The 14,597-nt window shown below is 40.0% G+C and overlaps 1 protein-coding gene across 2 annotated transcripts in view; it reads left to right on the forward strand.

Moving 5' to 3' along the window:
• LOC137947035 (endoribonuclease Dicer homolog 4-like) overlaps window positions 1-14,597 on the forward strand; it is a 68,408-nt gene that overhangs the window by 10,013 nt on the left and 43,798 nt on the right. The window contains exons 4-10 of one of the 2 annotated variants that reach the window (XM_068793326.1): window positions 3,212-3,352; window positions 3,458-3,530; window positions 4,149-4,213; window positions 5,120-5,263; window positions 5,354-5,482; window positions 5,771-5,906; window positions 12,750-12,846. In XM_068793326.1, coding sequence (XP_068649427.1) covers window positions 3,212-3,352; window positions 3,458-3,530; window positions 4,149-4,213; window positions 5,120-5,263; window positions 5,354-5,482; window positions 5,771-5,906; window positions 12,750-12,846 — 785 coding nt within the window. Of the gene's footprint in view, window positions 1-3,211; window positions 3,353-3,445; window positions 3,531-4,148; window positions 4,214-5,119; window positions 5,264-5,353; window positions 5,483-5,770; window positions 5,907-12,749; window positions 12,847-14,597 lie in introns of those variants that run through there. The other variant, XM_068793327.1, reaches the window with a different exon arrangement.

Consider the following 14,597-nt stretch of genomic DNA (forward strand, 5'->3'; position numbering starts at 1 on the left):
TTGAAGATTTTCAAAGACTGACTTCAAGGGAAGTTGCTGATTGAGGGGGACTCTAAAGTGGTTATCAGCTGGTGCTCTAATTCAGCCTCCCCCACTTGGCGGTATTGGCCAATTACTTAATCTATTGCAGATATTGTATCTTCCATTTCTTGTACTTGTAATCACATTCCTAGGTCTGCCGATTCTGTGGCTGGTAGGCTAGCCAAATTTGGAGCCTCCTAGCAAATTTATTTATTTTTAAATAGTGTGAGTTATATATTTTTTTTCATTAAAAAAAAATAATTCAGCACCTTTTAAAAAAAAATTTGGTTCAAATTATGGTCTGTTCATTGAATTTTTTTGCTCGAGTCTAAACAGGAAACCTTGTCCATGTGATGCTTCTAGTTCCACGCTCTGGATTTCACTAATGCCTTGGGTGGAGTTTTGCTGTTTGATACTCTGGAAGTTTTATTTTTGATGTTATGGATTCTTTGTGGGGTTATAAATTTTTTACTGAAGTTCATAAAAAATATTTACAAAAAAGCAAGGAATAAACATACACACTAATGGGAAAAGGAAAAATACCTTTCTTTTTGGCATTTCTTTTAGTGATGGTTGAAATTAATGGTTTGATGTCCAGGTCAGGAAAGGAGGATTCAACATTCTGCAAATTAGAAAAGTGTGATGAATCTTATCTGTTCAAGAGCCTATCAAATGTAAATTATAACTTCACTTGGCCATTCGAGAATCATCATGAAGATATATGTTTGCCTTTCTTACAATTTCTGCGTTTTCCATCTCTTCTATCTGATGATTTGTTTTAGACAAGATCTTATTGCAAATTACATCTTAAAAAGAGGAACTTTAAAGTGTTGATCTTGGTTGCACCTAATGTGGAAGCTGAAAATAAGAGTGCGAATCAGCTGAGGCTATGTGAGGGAGACGCTGTAGCTAATCTTTTCCTCCCTCCCTCTCTCTAAAAGAAAAAAGTCAGTTTCTTTGCATGTCTGTGCTAAAAAGTTGATGAGAAACCTTTACGACTTCACATGCTCTTGATTCAAATTGTCCCTTTCTCCAAGTAGCAAAGCTCTTCTAATGCTGACTCTTATGCTAAACTTGGAACCTCCTTCGAATCACTTATTGTAAGGGGAGGTCTTCTTTACTGTAGTTTTGGTTTGTTACAATAAAATCATTACTCTTTCAAAAAAGAAAGAAAGTAGCAAAGCTCTTCTAAGAGCCACTGTATTTGTTTCTCTTGGAAGAGCAGTCCAATAATGTATTCAGAAACATTGACAATTCTTTTTCCTTTTCCCTTTTACAGGGGTTGGGGTTATATGAGCAGCAATTAACTAGGAGCACTTAAAGTTAATGTTCCAAAAAATTCTTGTAGTTATTATTTGAGTGAAGGCCTCCTAATTCCTGTTAATCATTTTGGAGTGGACTTGGACTCAGCATGGAAATGGTATCATAGGTTTCTTCTAGTGAACTCTCTACTTAGCTACTCCTGTACTTTGATAGACTCATATTTTGGTCCTAGGGCATGTAGAAATTGAGCCACTCTTATCTCTTTTCTGTGTACGAGCCTCCTTTTCAGCCAAAGTGAATGGGTTATAAACACTAATTTCCTGCCATTTAACATCCTTCTCATTAATAAAGTCAGTGATTGACTTATTCTCTCTTGGCATGGATAAAAAATCCAGATAAAACCTTTTTCAATTTTTGGAGAACCTGTTCCTAAGGGTGTCCCACATATCTTTAGCAGTCCCTGAAAATAAACCTGATTACTCATGATCAGCACCATGCTATTCAGCAGCCAAGATATTACTAAGGCATTTTCCTACTTCTAACCGGTAGGCAGAAGAGTAGATGTGGTCACCAAGTCAGGAACAACCTTTCAATCTCTTGTTATTAGGGATTTGCTCCCAATTTCTTTGTAATTCTTTTTGTTAATATATACATACTTTTCAAAAAAAAAAAAAACCAGTAGGCAGAAGAGATAGAGGCAGCAGATTAGACAAAACAGTAACTTATAACTCAGCACAATAATAAAAATCCAATAAGCTGCAATTAACATCCCCAATTATTTTCAGAAATTAACTAGAAATATCCAGAAATTGAAGCTAACTGCTCTCAAAGGTCCTATGCGGTCTTGTCAAGCAGATTAAGGGATAGGAATCTACTATATCCAACAAGGGGCACAGCTTCAGTTTCAACATAAGTAGATTTTTTTTTTTTTTTAAATACTGCTGAGTTATATTAAAAAGCTGCAAAGAGCAAAATTACAAGATGGGGGGACCGTCCCATACAATGAGAGATTGCAGTGAGGTTCCAAGTTTAACTAATCTATCTGTCGAGGAATTGGCTGATCTAGGAATATGATTCTAAGTACAAGAAATGGTAGATACGATGTGAGAGATAGAGAACACATATGTAGATTGGAAATCCACCTTGCACCTATAGCACGAGAAATAGGAAATAAATACGTTAAGACCCTCTCCGAGGAAAGAGATCTGAATTTTTTCCACAGGTATGGCCTGTACATGATGAAAAGCAGGAGATTAGAAAGATCTTATGAGTGTATATTTTACCACTTTGGTGGCAAGTAGAATACTGAGATTAGGGCTTGAAGTAGAGAAGAATTGAGAAGATTGAGAAAGAGATGGAAGAAGAATTGCTGCAGCTTGAGAGACAATCAGCTCAGGGTTGGGCTTGATCTCTTCTTAAGTAAAGAAATAGTATGCTCAATCTCTTCTAAAGTAAAGAATTAGTACAAACTTACCCCTCTCTCTAATACATCTGACTTATCTTAGTTCTTAGTACATGAACAGTACACTAGTAATGTAAGGAAAAGCATTACCACCCTAGGTATGAGAGAGGACATATTACTAAACCTCTGGAGTAGAAAAGAATAAAACACCCTTGGACTGTATGCTCAAAAGATCTTGCTCTATATGCTAATTTCATACTTTGCTCTAAGGCACTCTTCCATTCAATTTTCTATTTTTTTAAAATTAATCCTGTTTGAAGTATTGTTTTAGACACAATTTTTTGATGGCTTATTGTTTCCTAATTTGGGTGATTGTCTATTGTAACTACTGTTGCTTTGGAGTATCAACAAGTCACATAGTCCAACTTTCAAAAACTGTTTTAGTTCTTTTACTTTATTATGTGCCGTCAGACCTGAAAGAAGTGGGATAAACATTATTGAACTTTTACTTTCTGAGTTTTGCAGGTTCTTGTCATGACCCCTCAAATACTTCTTCGTAATTTAGAACACTGCCTCATAAGGATGGATAGAATTGCTCTTTTAATTTTTGATGAATGCCATCACGCACAAACTCAAAATAGACATCCTTATGCACAAATTATGAGGGTACGGTGTGCTTTACTTTTATCTTAAATTGTTAATGTTCTTGTCTTTTGTTGGAAGTACATCTTTTTTGATGTTTCAATTTCTTGATATAAGATATTCATGTAGGAATTTTATAATACTTGTTCCACTGGACGTCCTCGCATATTTGGGATGACTGCATCTCCTATTGTTGTGAAAGGTAATTCAATGGTAGCTTCTTTCCTCAATGTGTGATAATGGCTAACTAAAGTCCTGAGGCTTTTGCCTGCTATTAATTGCAAAACTTAAAGTTAAAACTTATGTGGGATTATTCCTACTAGAACTCTCCATCACTTCCAGGCTTAAAGAAACATATGACAAGCTTGAGGCTTGGATATCATAATGCAGTGAAAAGTTAAGCGGGGTATGATCTAAGTCCTATAAATAGATGCCCTGGTCTAATACCCTGTTAAAATTGTTTTCAAGTCCATTGCAAAATATCTAGCTGATGTTAGGATACCCTTTCCCAGTAATAACTGCAAGATCTTTCTTATCCTGGATCTGACTATTTTTAACATTATGTTTAAGAGGATTCTCAAAATGTTTGAGAAACATGATAAATGAAGAAAGTCCTTTGGATTGAATTGTACACATGGATTGAGTGGTTCCTTACAATCTCTTATTGTAACAGGAATATCTCTCTAATCTTGTATTCTTTCCTTTCATCAATAAAGCTCACCTGTTTCCAAAAAAAAAAAAATGTAGGATAAAACAGAGATTGGTATTTTATGTAATCAGTTGTGTTGGACTGACCTAAATATGATCATTGATTTTTCAGGTGGAGGTAATCAGGCGGATTATTCCAGAAGCATTAACAGTCTAGAGAACTTACTTGATTCAAAGGTGAGGCTTTTGTCATGATAATTTTAGTGAGACTTCTGTTCTGGAAGTATATTGGAAAGGAAAGTAGGAACATTTGTTTTCTGTAATATTTTTGAATTTTTTCTGGAAAGAAACATTTTATACTTCATTTATGCAGTTCTGATAAATTCTTTATTTTTATTTCTTCTTTGAGCTTTTTTGCACCTTGAATATATGGTTAACCTGCTCCCTTATCGTGGAGGGAGACTCCAAGATTGTCATCAGATGGTGCTCCACCTCATCTTTCCCCCCATGGCGTCATTGGCAAATTTTTCTTGATATTTTGGACATTGTATCCACCATTTCTTGTACTTGGTCTCATATATTTAGATCAGCCAATTCGGCTGTTGATTTGTGCGCTAGATTAGCCCCTTCCCTCTTCAATCTCTTGTTATTAGGGGAGGTCTCCCTTGATGTTTCTTCTCTTTCTTTGAAATAAAATTATCAATATTTCAAAAAATAAAAATATGGCTAACCTGTGGAATTTTGATTTTTTAATTTGATGAATATCTGGGAATACCAGTTCTGTGAACCAGACGAACCTAAATCCTATGTCATTAGGTTTTTATGGTTCTCCTGTTGCAAGCTGGCTGTTGCTTTTGTCTGTTGCTTTTGTAAAGCATGGTTAGGTGGTCAAGCTTAGTTTTTATGAAATTCAAGAACCTTGTAATCTGTTGGAGCTCATTGGCCATAAGTTTACATGCTGATTGTCTTTAGATCTTATCATGATGGGTGTAAAAATGTACAACAAACAGATCAAGGTTGGTGGCTTCTCATCATGCTGATTGTCTTTAGATATCATCTTGATGGGTGTAAAAATGTACAACAAACAGATCAAGGTTGGTGGCTTTTCATCTATGTTTTAACTGCCAAGTCTATCTGTTACAGGTTCGCACTGTAGAGGACAGGGAGGAGCTAGACAGTATTGTGGCTTCTCCAAAAATGAGAATATACTTTTATGGTCCGGTTGCTAAGAGTATTTTGGGCTCTTATCTATGTTATTATGGTCAGCTTGAAGAGATTAAAAACCAGGTAAACTGTTATAATTTTTACTGCTATTTTAAGCTTAGCTGTATTTTTTCTTGGGCTTTAATTTCTTTCTTTCCATGTTGACTATCATAGTGCATGTTGGTGGCAAGAGAAAAGTTTGATGATCCAATAGTACGGCTGAAGGCAGTCAAGCTGCTTTGGAGGGTTCATGAGAATATGATATTTTGTTTGGAAAGTCTTGGTCTCTGGGGTGGAGTGGAAGTGAGTTTCTAAGGAGCCTTTTAGTTTATGTTGAATTAATTATTAGTTGGTTCTGTTATTTATTAAGGGGCTGCCAGTTGTGTGGTTAAAGGGTTTGTTGGGTGGCAATATTCTAGCTAGTTTTTTTCTTGTAAATAATTAATGATTGACATAATGATTATGAGGATACAAATCAATGGTTGGTTTCGACTGTACCAATTGTGCAGTGGCCTCATGTATATGTTGTCTTTTATTTCTTTTTTAAATGTTTTAGTTTGGCTGACATATCCTTCCATCATCATTTTGGAGGCTTCTCAAATCCTTTCAAGTGACGACAACTTTAAGCTTTCTGAATGTAAGGCGGAAAGCAGTTCAAATGATAGCTTCCTACCGTATACCTACCTGAAACAGGCTGCTTCACTTTTAAATTCTGATTTTATAAAAGGTATGGTCTTTCAGGATGGCCATTTTGTTTCAGTTTAAATCTTTGGCTTCTTTGTTTACAATAAAATCATCACCTTTTAAAAAAAAAAATTGTTTCAGTCTAAATTTATCTTGATGCTTCGATGTTTCTTTTTCATTGATGGCTCCCTAAGTTTAACTGCAATATGTTGATTGAAATTGTTTAGGCAAATGATGTATCTTAATGAGACATTTTTCCTCATATTGGCATTTGACTATTATTGTTTTTTTTTTTTTTTTTTTTTTTTGAGAACAATGAGAATTGCATGAAAGAGAGAAGAAAACAAGAGTACAAGAATTGTTTCAGGTGGCAAGAAGCTAGCTTGGACATTATACAAACAAGCAAAATAGAAAAAAAGAAATACAAGAAAAGGAACGACAAAAACAAATCAGGCTGGATAAGAAAGGGTAGTATACTCTGCACCAGTGTTGGCAAAGTGATACACAAATGAGGAATTGGATCCCCTAGGATGCGTGCCACTGTTCAAAATCTCCTTTCTAGGAGCTGCCCAACGATTGTAATTTTGCAAGAGTCTAAATGCCAAAATTCTTCTAACTCCTATGTTTATGATCTTTGGGGTTGTAGTAACTTGGATTGGCTTGCTATTAATGCAAATGGATTTTTCAGTGGCCTTATTCTGCTTTGGAACTCTTCCGTGGTTGAGGTTTTGGATTATGTTATTGGTTCCTTCTCTATCGGAATCAAGCTGCATGACAGATGCATTGGTTTCACTTGGGGTCTGGCTGGTATTTATGGTTCCACCCGTTACCGGGAGCGTCGTTCCTTTTGGGAAGAGCTTGCTGAATTACTGCCTCACTGGTCCATCCCCTGGCTCCTTGCTGGGGATTTTAATGCGATATGCTTTTGTAGCAAGAAGTCTCCCCCTGCTATCAGAATCTCCACCACCTTGAGCCACTTTGCCGATTTTATTGGCAGCTTTGAATTGGAAGAAATTAGCTTCTCTGGCAAGGCGTTCACTTGGTCAAACGGACAACGGCCTCCCATCCTTTCCAAGCTAGATCTCTTCTTTGCCATTGGTGATTGGCTCCGGCTCTATGGGAACACTTGTGGATCTATTTGTAGCCGCGCTGGCTTCGACCATTGGTGCATTCAAATTGACACAAAACTTGATAAATGGGGCCCTGCCCCTTTCAGGTTAGAAGATGCGGTCTTGGGCCTCCCTCGGGATACAACCCCGGGCCTTGATGGGTATAATGGGGAATTCTATAGAACTTGCTGACCTACTCTGAGATCGGATGTCATTTTCTTGGTCCGCAGTTTTTATGACCATGGGATCACCTTTAAAGTGTTGGTGCCTCCCTTATTGCTCTGGTGCCAAAGAAAGTTAATGTTGAGCACCCTCATGACTTTAGATCGATCAGCCTCGTCTGAAGCCCGTACAAGATCATTGCTCGCGTCTTGGCTTGCCGCCTCAAGGTTGTACTTCCCACTATCATCCACCGGGGCTAGAGTGCTTTTATTAGAGGTCGTGACATCCTCAACTTTGCTATGGCCACACATGAGATTATTGATCACTTTGTAAAGTTCGGTCTCCCGCAGTTTGTCCTGTAGTCTGACCTTGAACAGGCTTTTGAGTTGGTGAACTGGGCCCTTCTGGGTGATATTTTGTAGCGCATGGGTTTCGGGGATAGATGGAGATTCTAGATACGCAGTTGTATCTCTTCGACTTTTTACTCTCTGCTCCTCAATAGCATTGTCTGCGGCTTCTTTCAAGGCTCTTATGGCATTCGGCAAGGAGGTTCCCTCTTCCCGTTGCTCTTCAACATTATTTCTGAGTACCTATCCTCTATGTTCTACTCTGCCCTTAACATTGGTTGGCTGGAGGCCATTTCAGACTAAAGTTGCTTTGATATTCCTCTGCTCCAGTTTTTAGATGACACTATTTGCTTCGGTACTGGCACGCTTGATCAAGTCCATAACATGAAGGCCCTTCTCGGCCTATTTGAGATCACTTCTGGTCAGAAGGTCAACTGGGGAAAGACGACTATCATGGGGTACCTCCCATCCTCCAACTCATGGCGAACATTTTAGGATGCTCAGTTGTGGCTACCCCCTCTTCCTACCTGGACCTTCCTCTTATTGATTGTAGGCTCCGGATGGGATTATGGGCCTCGGTCATTGAGTAGCTTGAGCGCGAGTTCTCCACTTGGAAGGGTAGGATGCTCTCCAAAGCTGGCAAATTGACTCTCCTCAACTTGTGCCTTGTAGGTATACCCAATTACTTCCTCTGATTCTTGGTTTGCCCCGCCTCTATTTGCTGGCACATCGACATGATCAAGAGACGTTTCCTGTGGGCACTGGCAACGTGTTTCATTATTTTCTTGTCATTTGGAATGATGTTTGTATGCCGAAGTATTTGGGCGGTCTGGGGATCATATGCACCAAGGAGATGGATTATGCCCTTTTACTAAAGTGGTTCTGGGAGCTCAACTCCCCCTCGGGGACTTCTTGGAAACCAATGGTGGCCTCCAAGATGCGGTGTCTTGGGGATAGATGTTAGGAATTAGACGCTCTATTAACGAGAGTAATAATAATCGCAGAAAGAAGGAAAAACAAACACGGAAATACAACACAAGATTTATACAGGTTTGCCTCAAGGTGAGACTACGCAATCAACTTACAGGTGTTTTTCTCTAACCTCTCTCGGGCCGCAACTCAAGATCCTTCTCCATGATGATAAAACCCTAATGCGCCCCCAAATATCAAGGAAAAATTAGGGCAACCGGATTACGAGTGTGAAATCCCAAACTACCCTTAATGAAATAACAGTCAATATATCATGGATCTGACGAGGGCTCCGCCCCCGAACCCACGGAGAGGGGGGGGGGGGGGGGGGGGGCGGGCTCTCTGTCCCCTTCCAACCCCCATGGTGACCTTACCGCGAAAGTCGACCCGCGTATCGACTCAGCATAAAGCGTTAATTAGGCTCCACAACTTAATAATAGATGGATTACGAATGGCAGTAGTCGTCACCTCTCCCCCATTTGAAAAGCCATGTTCCATTTGCTCTCCACATTCCGGCTGCCATATGCTTTTTTGTTGGTGATGGTTCCAAAATCAGCATCATTTAAAAAAAAAAAACTTACGTTTTTGGACGGACTGGTGGTCGGGTGATGACTTTCTTGCCTCATCCTATCCACCGCTTCTCAGCTCACCACATGCCATGATCTCTCTATCTCCGATGCTTGGGGAAACAACTCCTGGGATCTTCGTTTGAGACACAACCTCACTGATAAGGAGGCCATTTCCGTTTGTGGCTTGATCAACGGACTTGGTAGTGTTAAGATTCGTTCCCAAGTCGCTGACCAGATGATCTGGCTTCCTGATGACAGCAGGCGTTTCTCGGTCTCCTCGGCCTACCATCACTTTATGGCTTGGACCCGACTTCCCGCCCCTCACTCGGCTGCCATTGCTTGGCGTCTCTTGGCTCCTCCCAAGGTGAATTTTTTTTCTCTGGAGTGCCTGCTACAACATGATTCTCACTGTTGACAACCTTATTAGGTGTGCCAATACTGCTCCTGGTCCCCTCTGCCCCTTATGTGGGCTGGAGGCCGAGACTATTAGCCACGTTCTCCATCACTATGCTTTCGCTTGGCAAGTCTGGACTTCAATGATTGATAGCATGGGCCTCGGTTTCTGCATCCTCCCTGACTTGAGCACCATGTGCCGCTACCCCTCTGGTGTTCACCTTCCCAGTCTTGGCAAGCTCCTGTTAGTTGCCTGCATTGCTTACATCCTTTGGTGTCTCTTCAAACAGAGGAATTCTTAAGCTGAATTTTGATGGTAGTGCTATTGGATGTCCTGGGCCAGTTGGAGCAGGTGGTGTGTTGAGAAGTTACAATGGAGACCCTATTCTTTCTTATGTTGGTCCGGTGGGCATTGCCGATTCTAATACTGTTGAAGTTAGTGCTCTGCTGTTCGGCCTCCAAATCTTCAGGGATAATCTCCATGGCAAGTTAATCATTGAAGGCGAAGACGATTATTAGTTGGTGTTCTAAAGACAGCTTCAGCCCTTGGTGCCACTGTCCCATCACTGATAGTATTGCTGACATTATATCTTTTACACATTGTATTTGAAATCTCATTCCTAGATCAACCAACTCTTTGGCTGATAAATTGGCAAAATTCGGAACTTCCCAGCAATCTCTCATTGTTTGGGAAGACTTCCTTCCTTTGTAATATGCTCTCTTGAGTTTTTGTTTTAATAAAAATCAGCATCATTTAAAAAAAAAAAAGAGAGGAATTCTAGGCGTGTTGATTGTGATTTCCACTCAGCCGCTGAGGTGATCTGTACTGCTCGGGCTTCATCTCTACCCGGATCTGCACTCGGAAAGAATTTACTTACCTCTCATGTGCTCCTATCCGCATCAACTGGAAGGTTATTGCTCAGATGTCTGTCCCTTCTGTACTCCGCTGGGTGGCTGTTTGGGCGCCTCCTCCACCGGCTACTTTAAGCTTAACTTTGATGGCAACGCTTTTGGGAATCCGGGTTTGGCTGGCTTTGGTGGGGTGATATTTGATCCTAGAGGCTCAACTATTATATCCTATTCTGATCCTCTCGACGTTGCTGACTCGACTACGGCTGGGCTCTCGGGCCTCCTTCACGGCCTCCACATATTTCAGGATCGCTTCAGCTCTGCTTATTGTGGAAGGAGACTCCAAAATTGTTATTGGATGGTGCTCCACTGCCTCCTTCCCTCCATGGCGTCATTGGTAGTTTTGTCTTGACATAATGGATATTGTATCATCTATTACTTGTACTTGGTCTCATGGATTTAGATAAGCCAATACAATTGCTGATGCTAAATTGGGTCTCTCCCTTCAATCTCTTGTTGTTAGGGAAGACAATCGGAAACTCCTTCCAATCATAACAGACATTGCAGTCGCCCCCACTGTCGTTCTTGAGGAAAAAGTCCGACGACCTTACCTGGCTTTGGCAGCCGGCGAGAGCTAGTGACGATCGAAGACTTGCCTCTGCCTGTGCTCCGATTTCACCTCACTACTGCATTTCTGAAGACATAGAGAAGACTTCCAGACATTGCAACCCAAGCGACATTCCGAGGACCAAAGATGACAGCTGCTACACCATATGGTGGGTCCCCAGAAGATTCTGGTCATGGTAGAGTGGTAGCTTCCCCCTAGTGATTGCATTAAAATGAACTTCGACGAAAGTGCTTTGGGGTGCCCCGGACCGGCCGAGGGGGGGGGGGGGGGGTCTTCTGAAATCATAGAAGAGAGACTATTCTTTCCTATGTTGGGCCAGTAGGTATTATTGATTCCAACACTGCAGAGGTGACTGCTCTTCACTGTGGTTTGAAGATTTTCAAAGACCGTCTTCAAGGGAAGCTGATGATTGAGGGGGACTCTAAAGTGGTCATCAATTGGTGCTCTAGTTCAGCCGCCCCCCCTTGGCGGCATTGGCCAATTATTTCCTCTATTGCAAATATTGTAACCTCAATTACTTGTACTTGGAATCACATTCCTAGGGTCAGCCAATTCTTTGGCTAATAGGCTAGCTAAATTTGGAACATCCCAACAATCTCTCATTGTTTCGGACGGTTCCCCTTCCTTGTAATCTTGCTCATTTGAGCCTTTTAATATAACTCAGCACTATTTCAAAAACAAAAAAAGTCTTTAGAAGTTGGAAGGGAACTCTCTTTGATTCATCAATTGGTGCAAGGAATCGAAGAAGCCCCCATGGAGGCACTAGAGAGCATTTGACGAAATTTTCAAGCTTGCTTTGGAAGTGTTTGTATATGTTTCCATGTAAACAAACCTGCCCAGGGCTATGCATATCAACTGGTTAATGAGGGGGTTGGCCTTCAATCCCTTGTTGTATTTGGTGCCCTGCTTGATGTATTTTGTTTCACCAAATGGGTTTTTAGTCACTGCCTTCTTCTTATTCTTCTTAAAAAAACAGATGTGGTCTCTAAGCTTTACATGCATGATCATTGTATTTACTCTTTTGAGAATGGTCCCACATTGGATTTATATTGATCCAACTTTGAATAAGAACTTGGGTTGGGGTCTCTGTACTTTAAGCTAAACTTGTGAAATGGTATGATGGGTCTCTCTCAATAGTTGGGCTTCCACAAAACATAATTGATGTGTTTGGAGCTACAAAGAGGGGCCCATGCATGAGGGAGAGTATTGGGAATAGTATCACACTGGATTTAGACTAATCCACAACCGAGTATAAGAATGTTGGTTGGGACTTTCTACTCTAAGCTTAAGCGTCGTAGTTGGCATATTCAGGATGTCTATACAGTGTGAATTTTCTCATATTTTGGTTATCTCTGCCCTCTTGGTGCCTTAGTTTTTTTTATGAAATTATCCATATTTGTAAGGGTTTGATGTTTGTGGGTTCATGTTAGATTAGCAAATCATATTGCTGATAATCTGGCAATGGCTGGGGTTTCTCATCATGATCTTGTAATTGGGAATTCTTTTTCCCTGGGGGCTGAGTTTGCTCACCTCCCTTTACTCAGATTTGAATGAAATTATTTGTCTTTTCAAAAATTTCTTCTGTTCTACACTATAACTTGGGCATTATCTGTGTGGTTGCTGCGTCGAAGCCTTGTGCTGACATCATTTATGTTCAATTATTGCAAAGTTATGCTGAAACATTTGAATTGAAGTTGTAATCTAACATTTACTAGTTCTAATTTTTTCCATTTCAAGAAACAACTTTTCATTTTTTCCCTACTATTTTATGTCAAAGCAGACTAATACTATATATACTTCAGTCTCTGATGGTTTAGGCAGATGAACTGACAACATCTCTCGAACACTTTTTTTCTGTAGATGTGACTGAAGCCGGTGCCTCTGTTCCAGATGTTTTAGAAGAACCATTTTTCTCAAAAAAGTTATTGCTTCTTATTCAAATTCTTTCAACTGCCAGGTTTGTATGTAGTGCTTTCATGATAAGCAAGTTGATTAATCCTAGAGTTTCATGGTAATGAAAAATTTACATAGAAGTAACTAAAGACGAGATGTGAAGTGAAGAAAAAACATAGTGAAAGTTGAGGAATAAGGGAAGAAGAAGAAGAGTGATTGATTGTTTGAGGTGTAGACACTCATGATTTATTTAAGACCTTATTTACATCAATGCATCTTACTTTTCTAGTCAGAATGAGATTCAGATTCTTGAATATCGACTCCTAATATACATTAACTATCTTCATTACATGACTAATATGAAAACTCCGGTATTTGAATGATGAGTATGTTTGTCTCCTAATACTTAAGTTCCAATTTGCTGCATTATTTAGCACTATCTTGTAAGTGCTGGGAGCTGTTTATGAAGGTTAAGGACTTAAGAAATAAAACCCAAGCTTAGCTGTTAAGGTCCTATAATGTTGCAATGTTATGTATTTATGCTAAGACTAGAATGGAATATTTGATCCAGGCTTTTTGCATTTAAACATTTTTTTTTGTAAATCTTTTGTGGAAGTTGATTAATCTTGAGCCAAAAATGATAGGTAAGAAGGATGGGAAAGGCTGGCCAAGAGTGGTAGAGAATAGAAAAGAAGAAGAAGAAGATTAGGGCTTGCGGAAATTAGGGTCTAGTGTGTGAGTGGAAGAAAAAGGTTTAACGTAAAGGAGAAGAGAATGAGATGCCTCTCCTCTTACTCTATCATTTATTTATAGATTTCAATGAAATTACAAATTACATCCTTGTTTCCACCGAGGAAACAACAAAAAGACATAAAATAGAAATTAAACATAAAAATAAATGCTAACTTGTCCACCCTCCTTCAATCTAGAGCATAAATGTCTGAACATATCAAACTGAAGTTTTGGAAGTGCTTTGGTGAAGAAATCATCTAATTGCTCAGTTGATTGAACTTGTGGAGTAGATATCTAGCCTCTTATAATAGCATTTCGGATGAAGTGGTAATCAACTTAAATATGTTTGGTTCTTTCGTGGAAGATAAGATTGCTATCTTATGATCACTGGCCATTGGCCTTGGTTTGAATGTTGGAAAACCAAACGCTGTTAGAAGTTAGGGTTATTACAGTAATTTTATGTGTGTGTGTGGGTGGGGGGTATAGTAACATTGTAGTCAAGGTCATCCAGATTATTAGTTTATGGTTGTTGTTGTTGAACTTGTAAACTCTGGTTGCATTAAAGGGTGGTTAGTCAACAATGAAGTTCACGTGCATTACGTAGTTCATTTGATTAGGTCGTTAGTGGTAAATGAGCCCCAACATCATCTGAAAAACGCAGGTAATCGTCTCAGTCTAAAATCGTGAAATCGTGATTCAGCCAAATTTTGCGAATCATCCACTTGAAGTGTCGCTCGGGACGTGTTGTTCCATCCCCCGACAATTTTTTTTTTTCTCTCTGGCACTCTTCTCCCTCTCGGCCTTCCTCCCCTGAAAATATTTTTTCTCCCGCTCTCTTCTTCCTCTCGTCTTCGCACTCCCTTCGGCTTCTTCTCCCTCTCAGCTTTCCTCCCCCGAATTTTTTTTTTCTCCCTCTCTTCTCCCTCTCGGCCTCCGTCGCAAAGCCGCCATCGCCGAGCCTTCGTCTCAGTTGCCTACCGCCGCTCCGTCGCCTCTGGCGTACCGTCGGAGTCTCCGTCGCCTCTGGCGTACCGTCGGAGTCTCCGTCGCCGTTGCCTGCTGTTGTCTCTTTGCCATTATCGG

This window comes from Aristolochia californica, unplaced genomic scaffold, assembly GCF_029961685.1.
Source record: "Aristolochia californica isolate CCGP_79_NKW_82.1479 unplaced genomic scaffold, dmAriCali1.0.hap1 SCAF_12, whole genome shotgun sequence".
Taxonomy (NCBI): domain Eukaryota; kingdom Viridiplantae; phylum Streptophyta; class Magnoliopsida; order Piperales; family Aristolochiaceae; genus Aristolochia; species Aristolochia californica.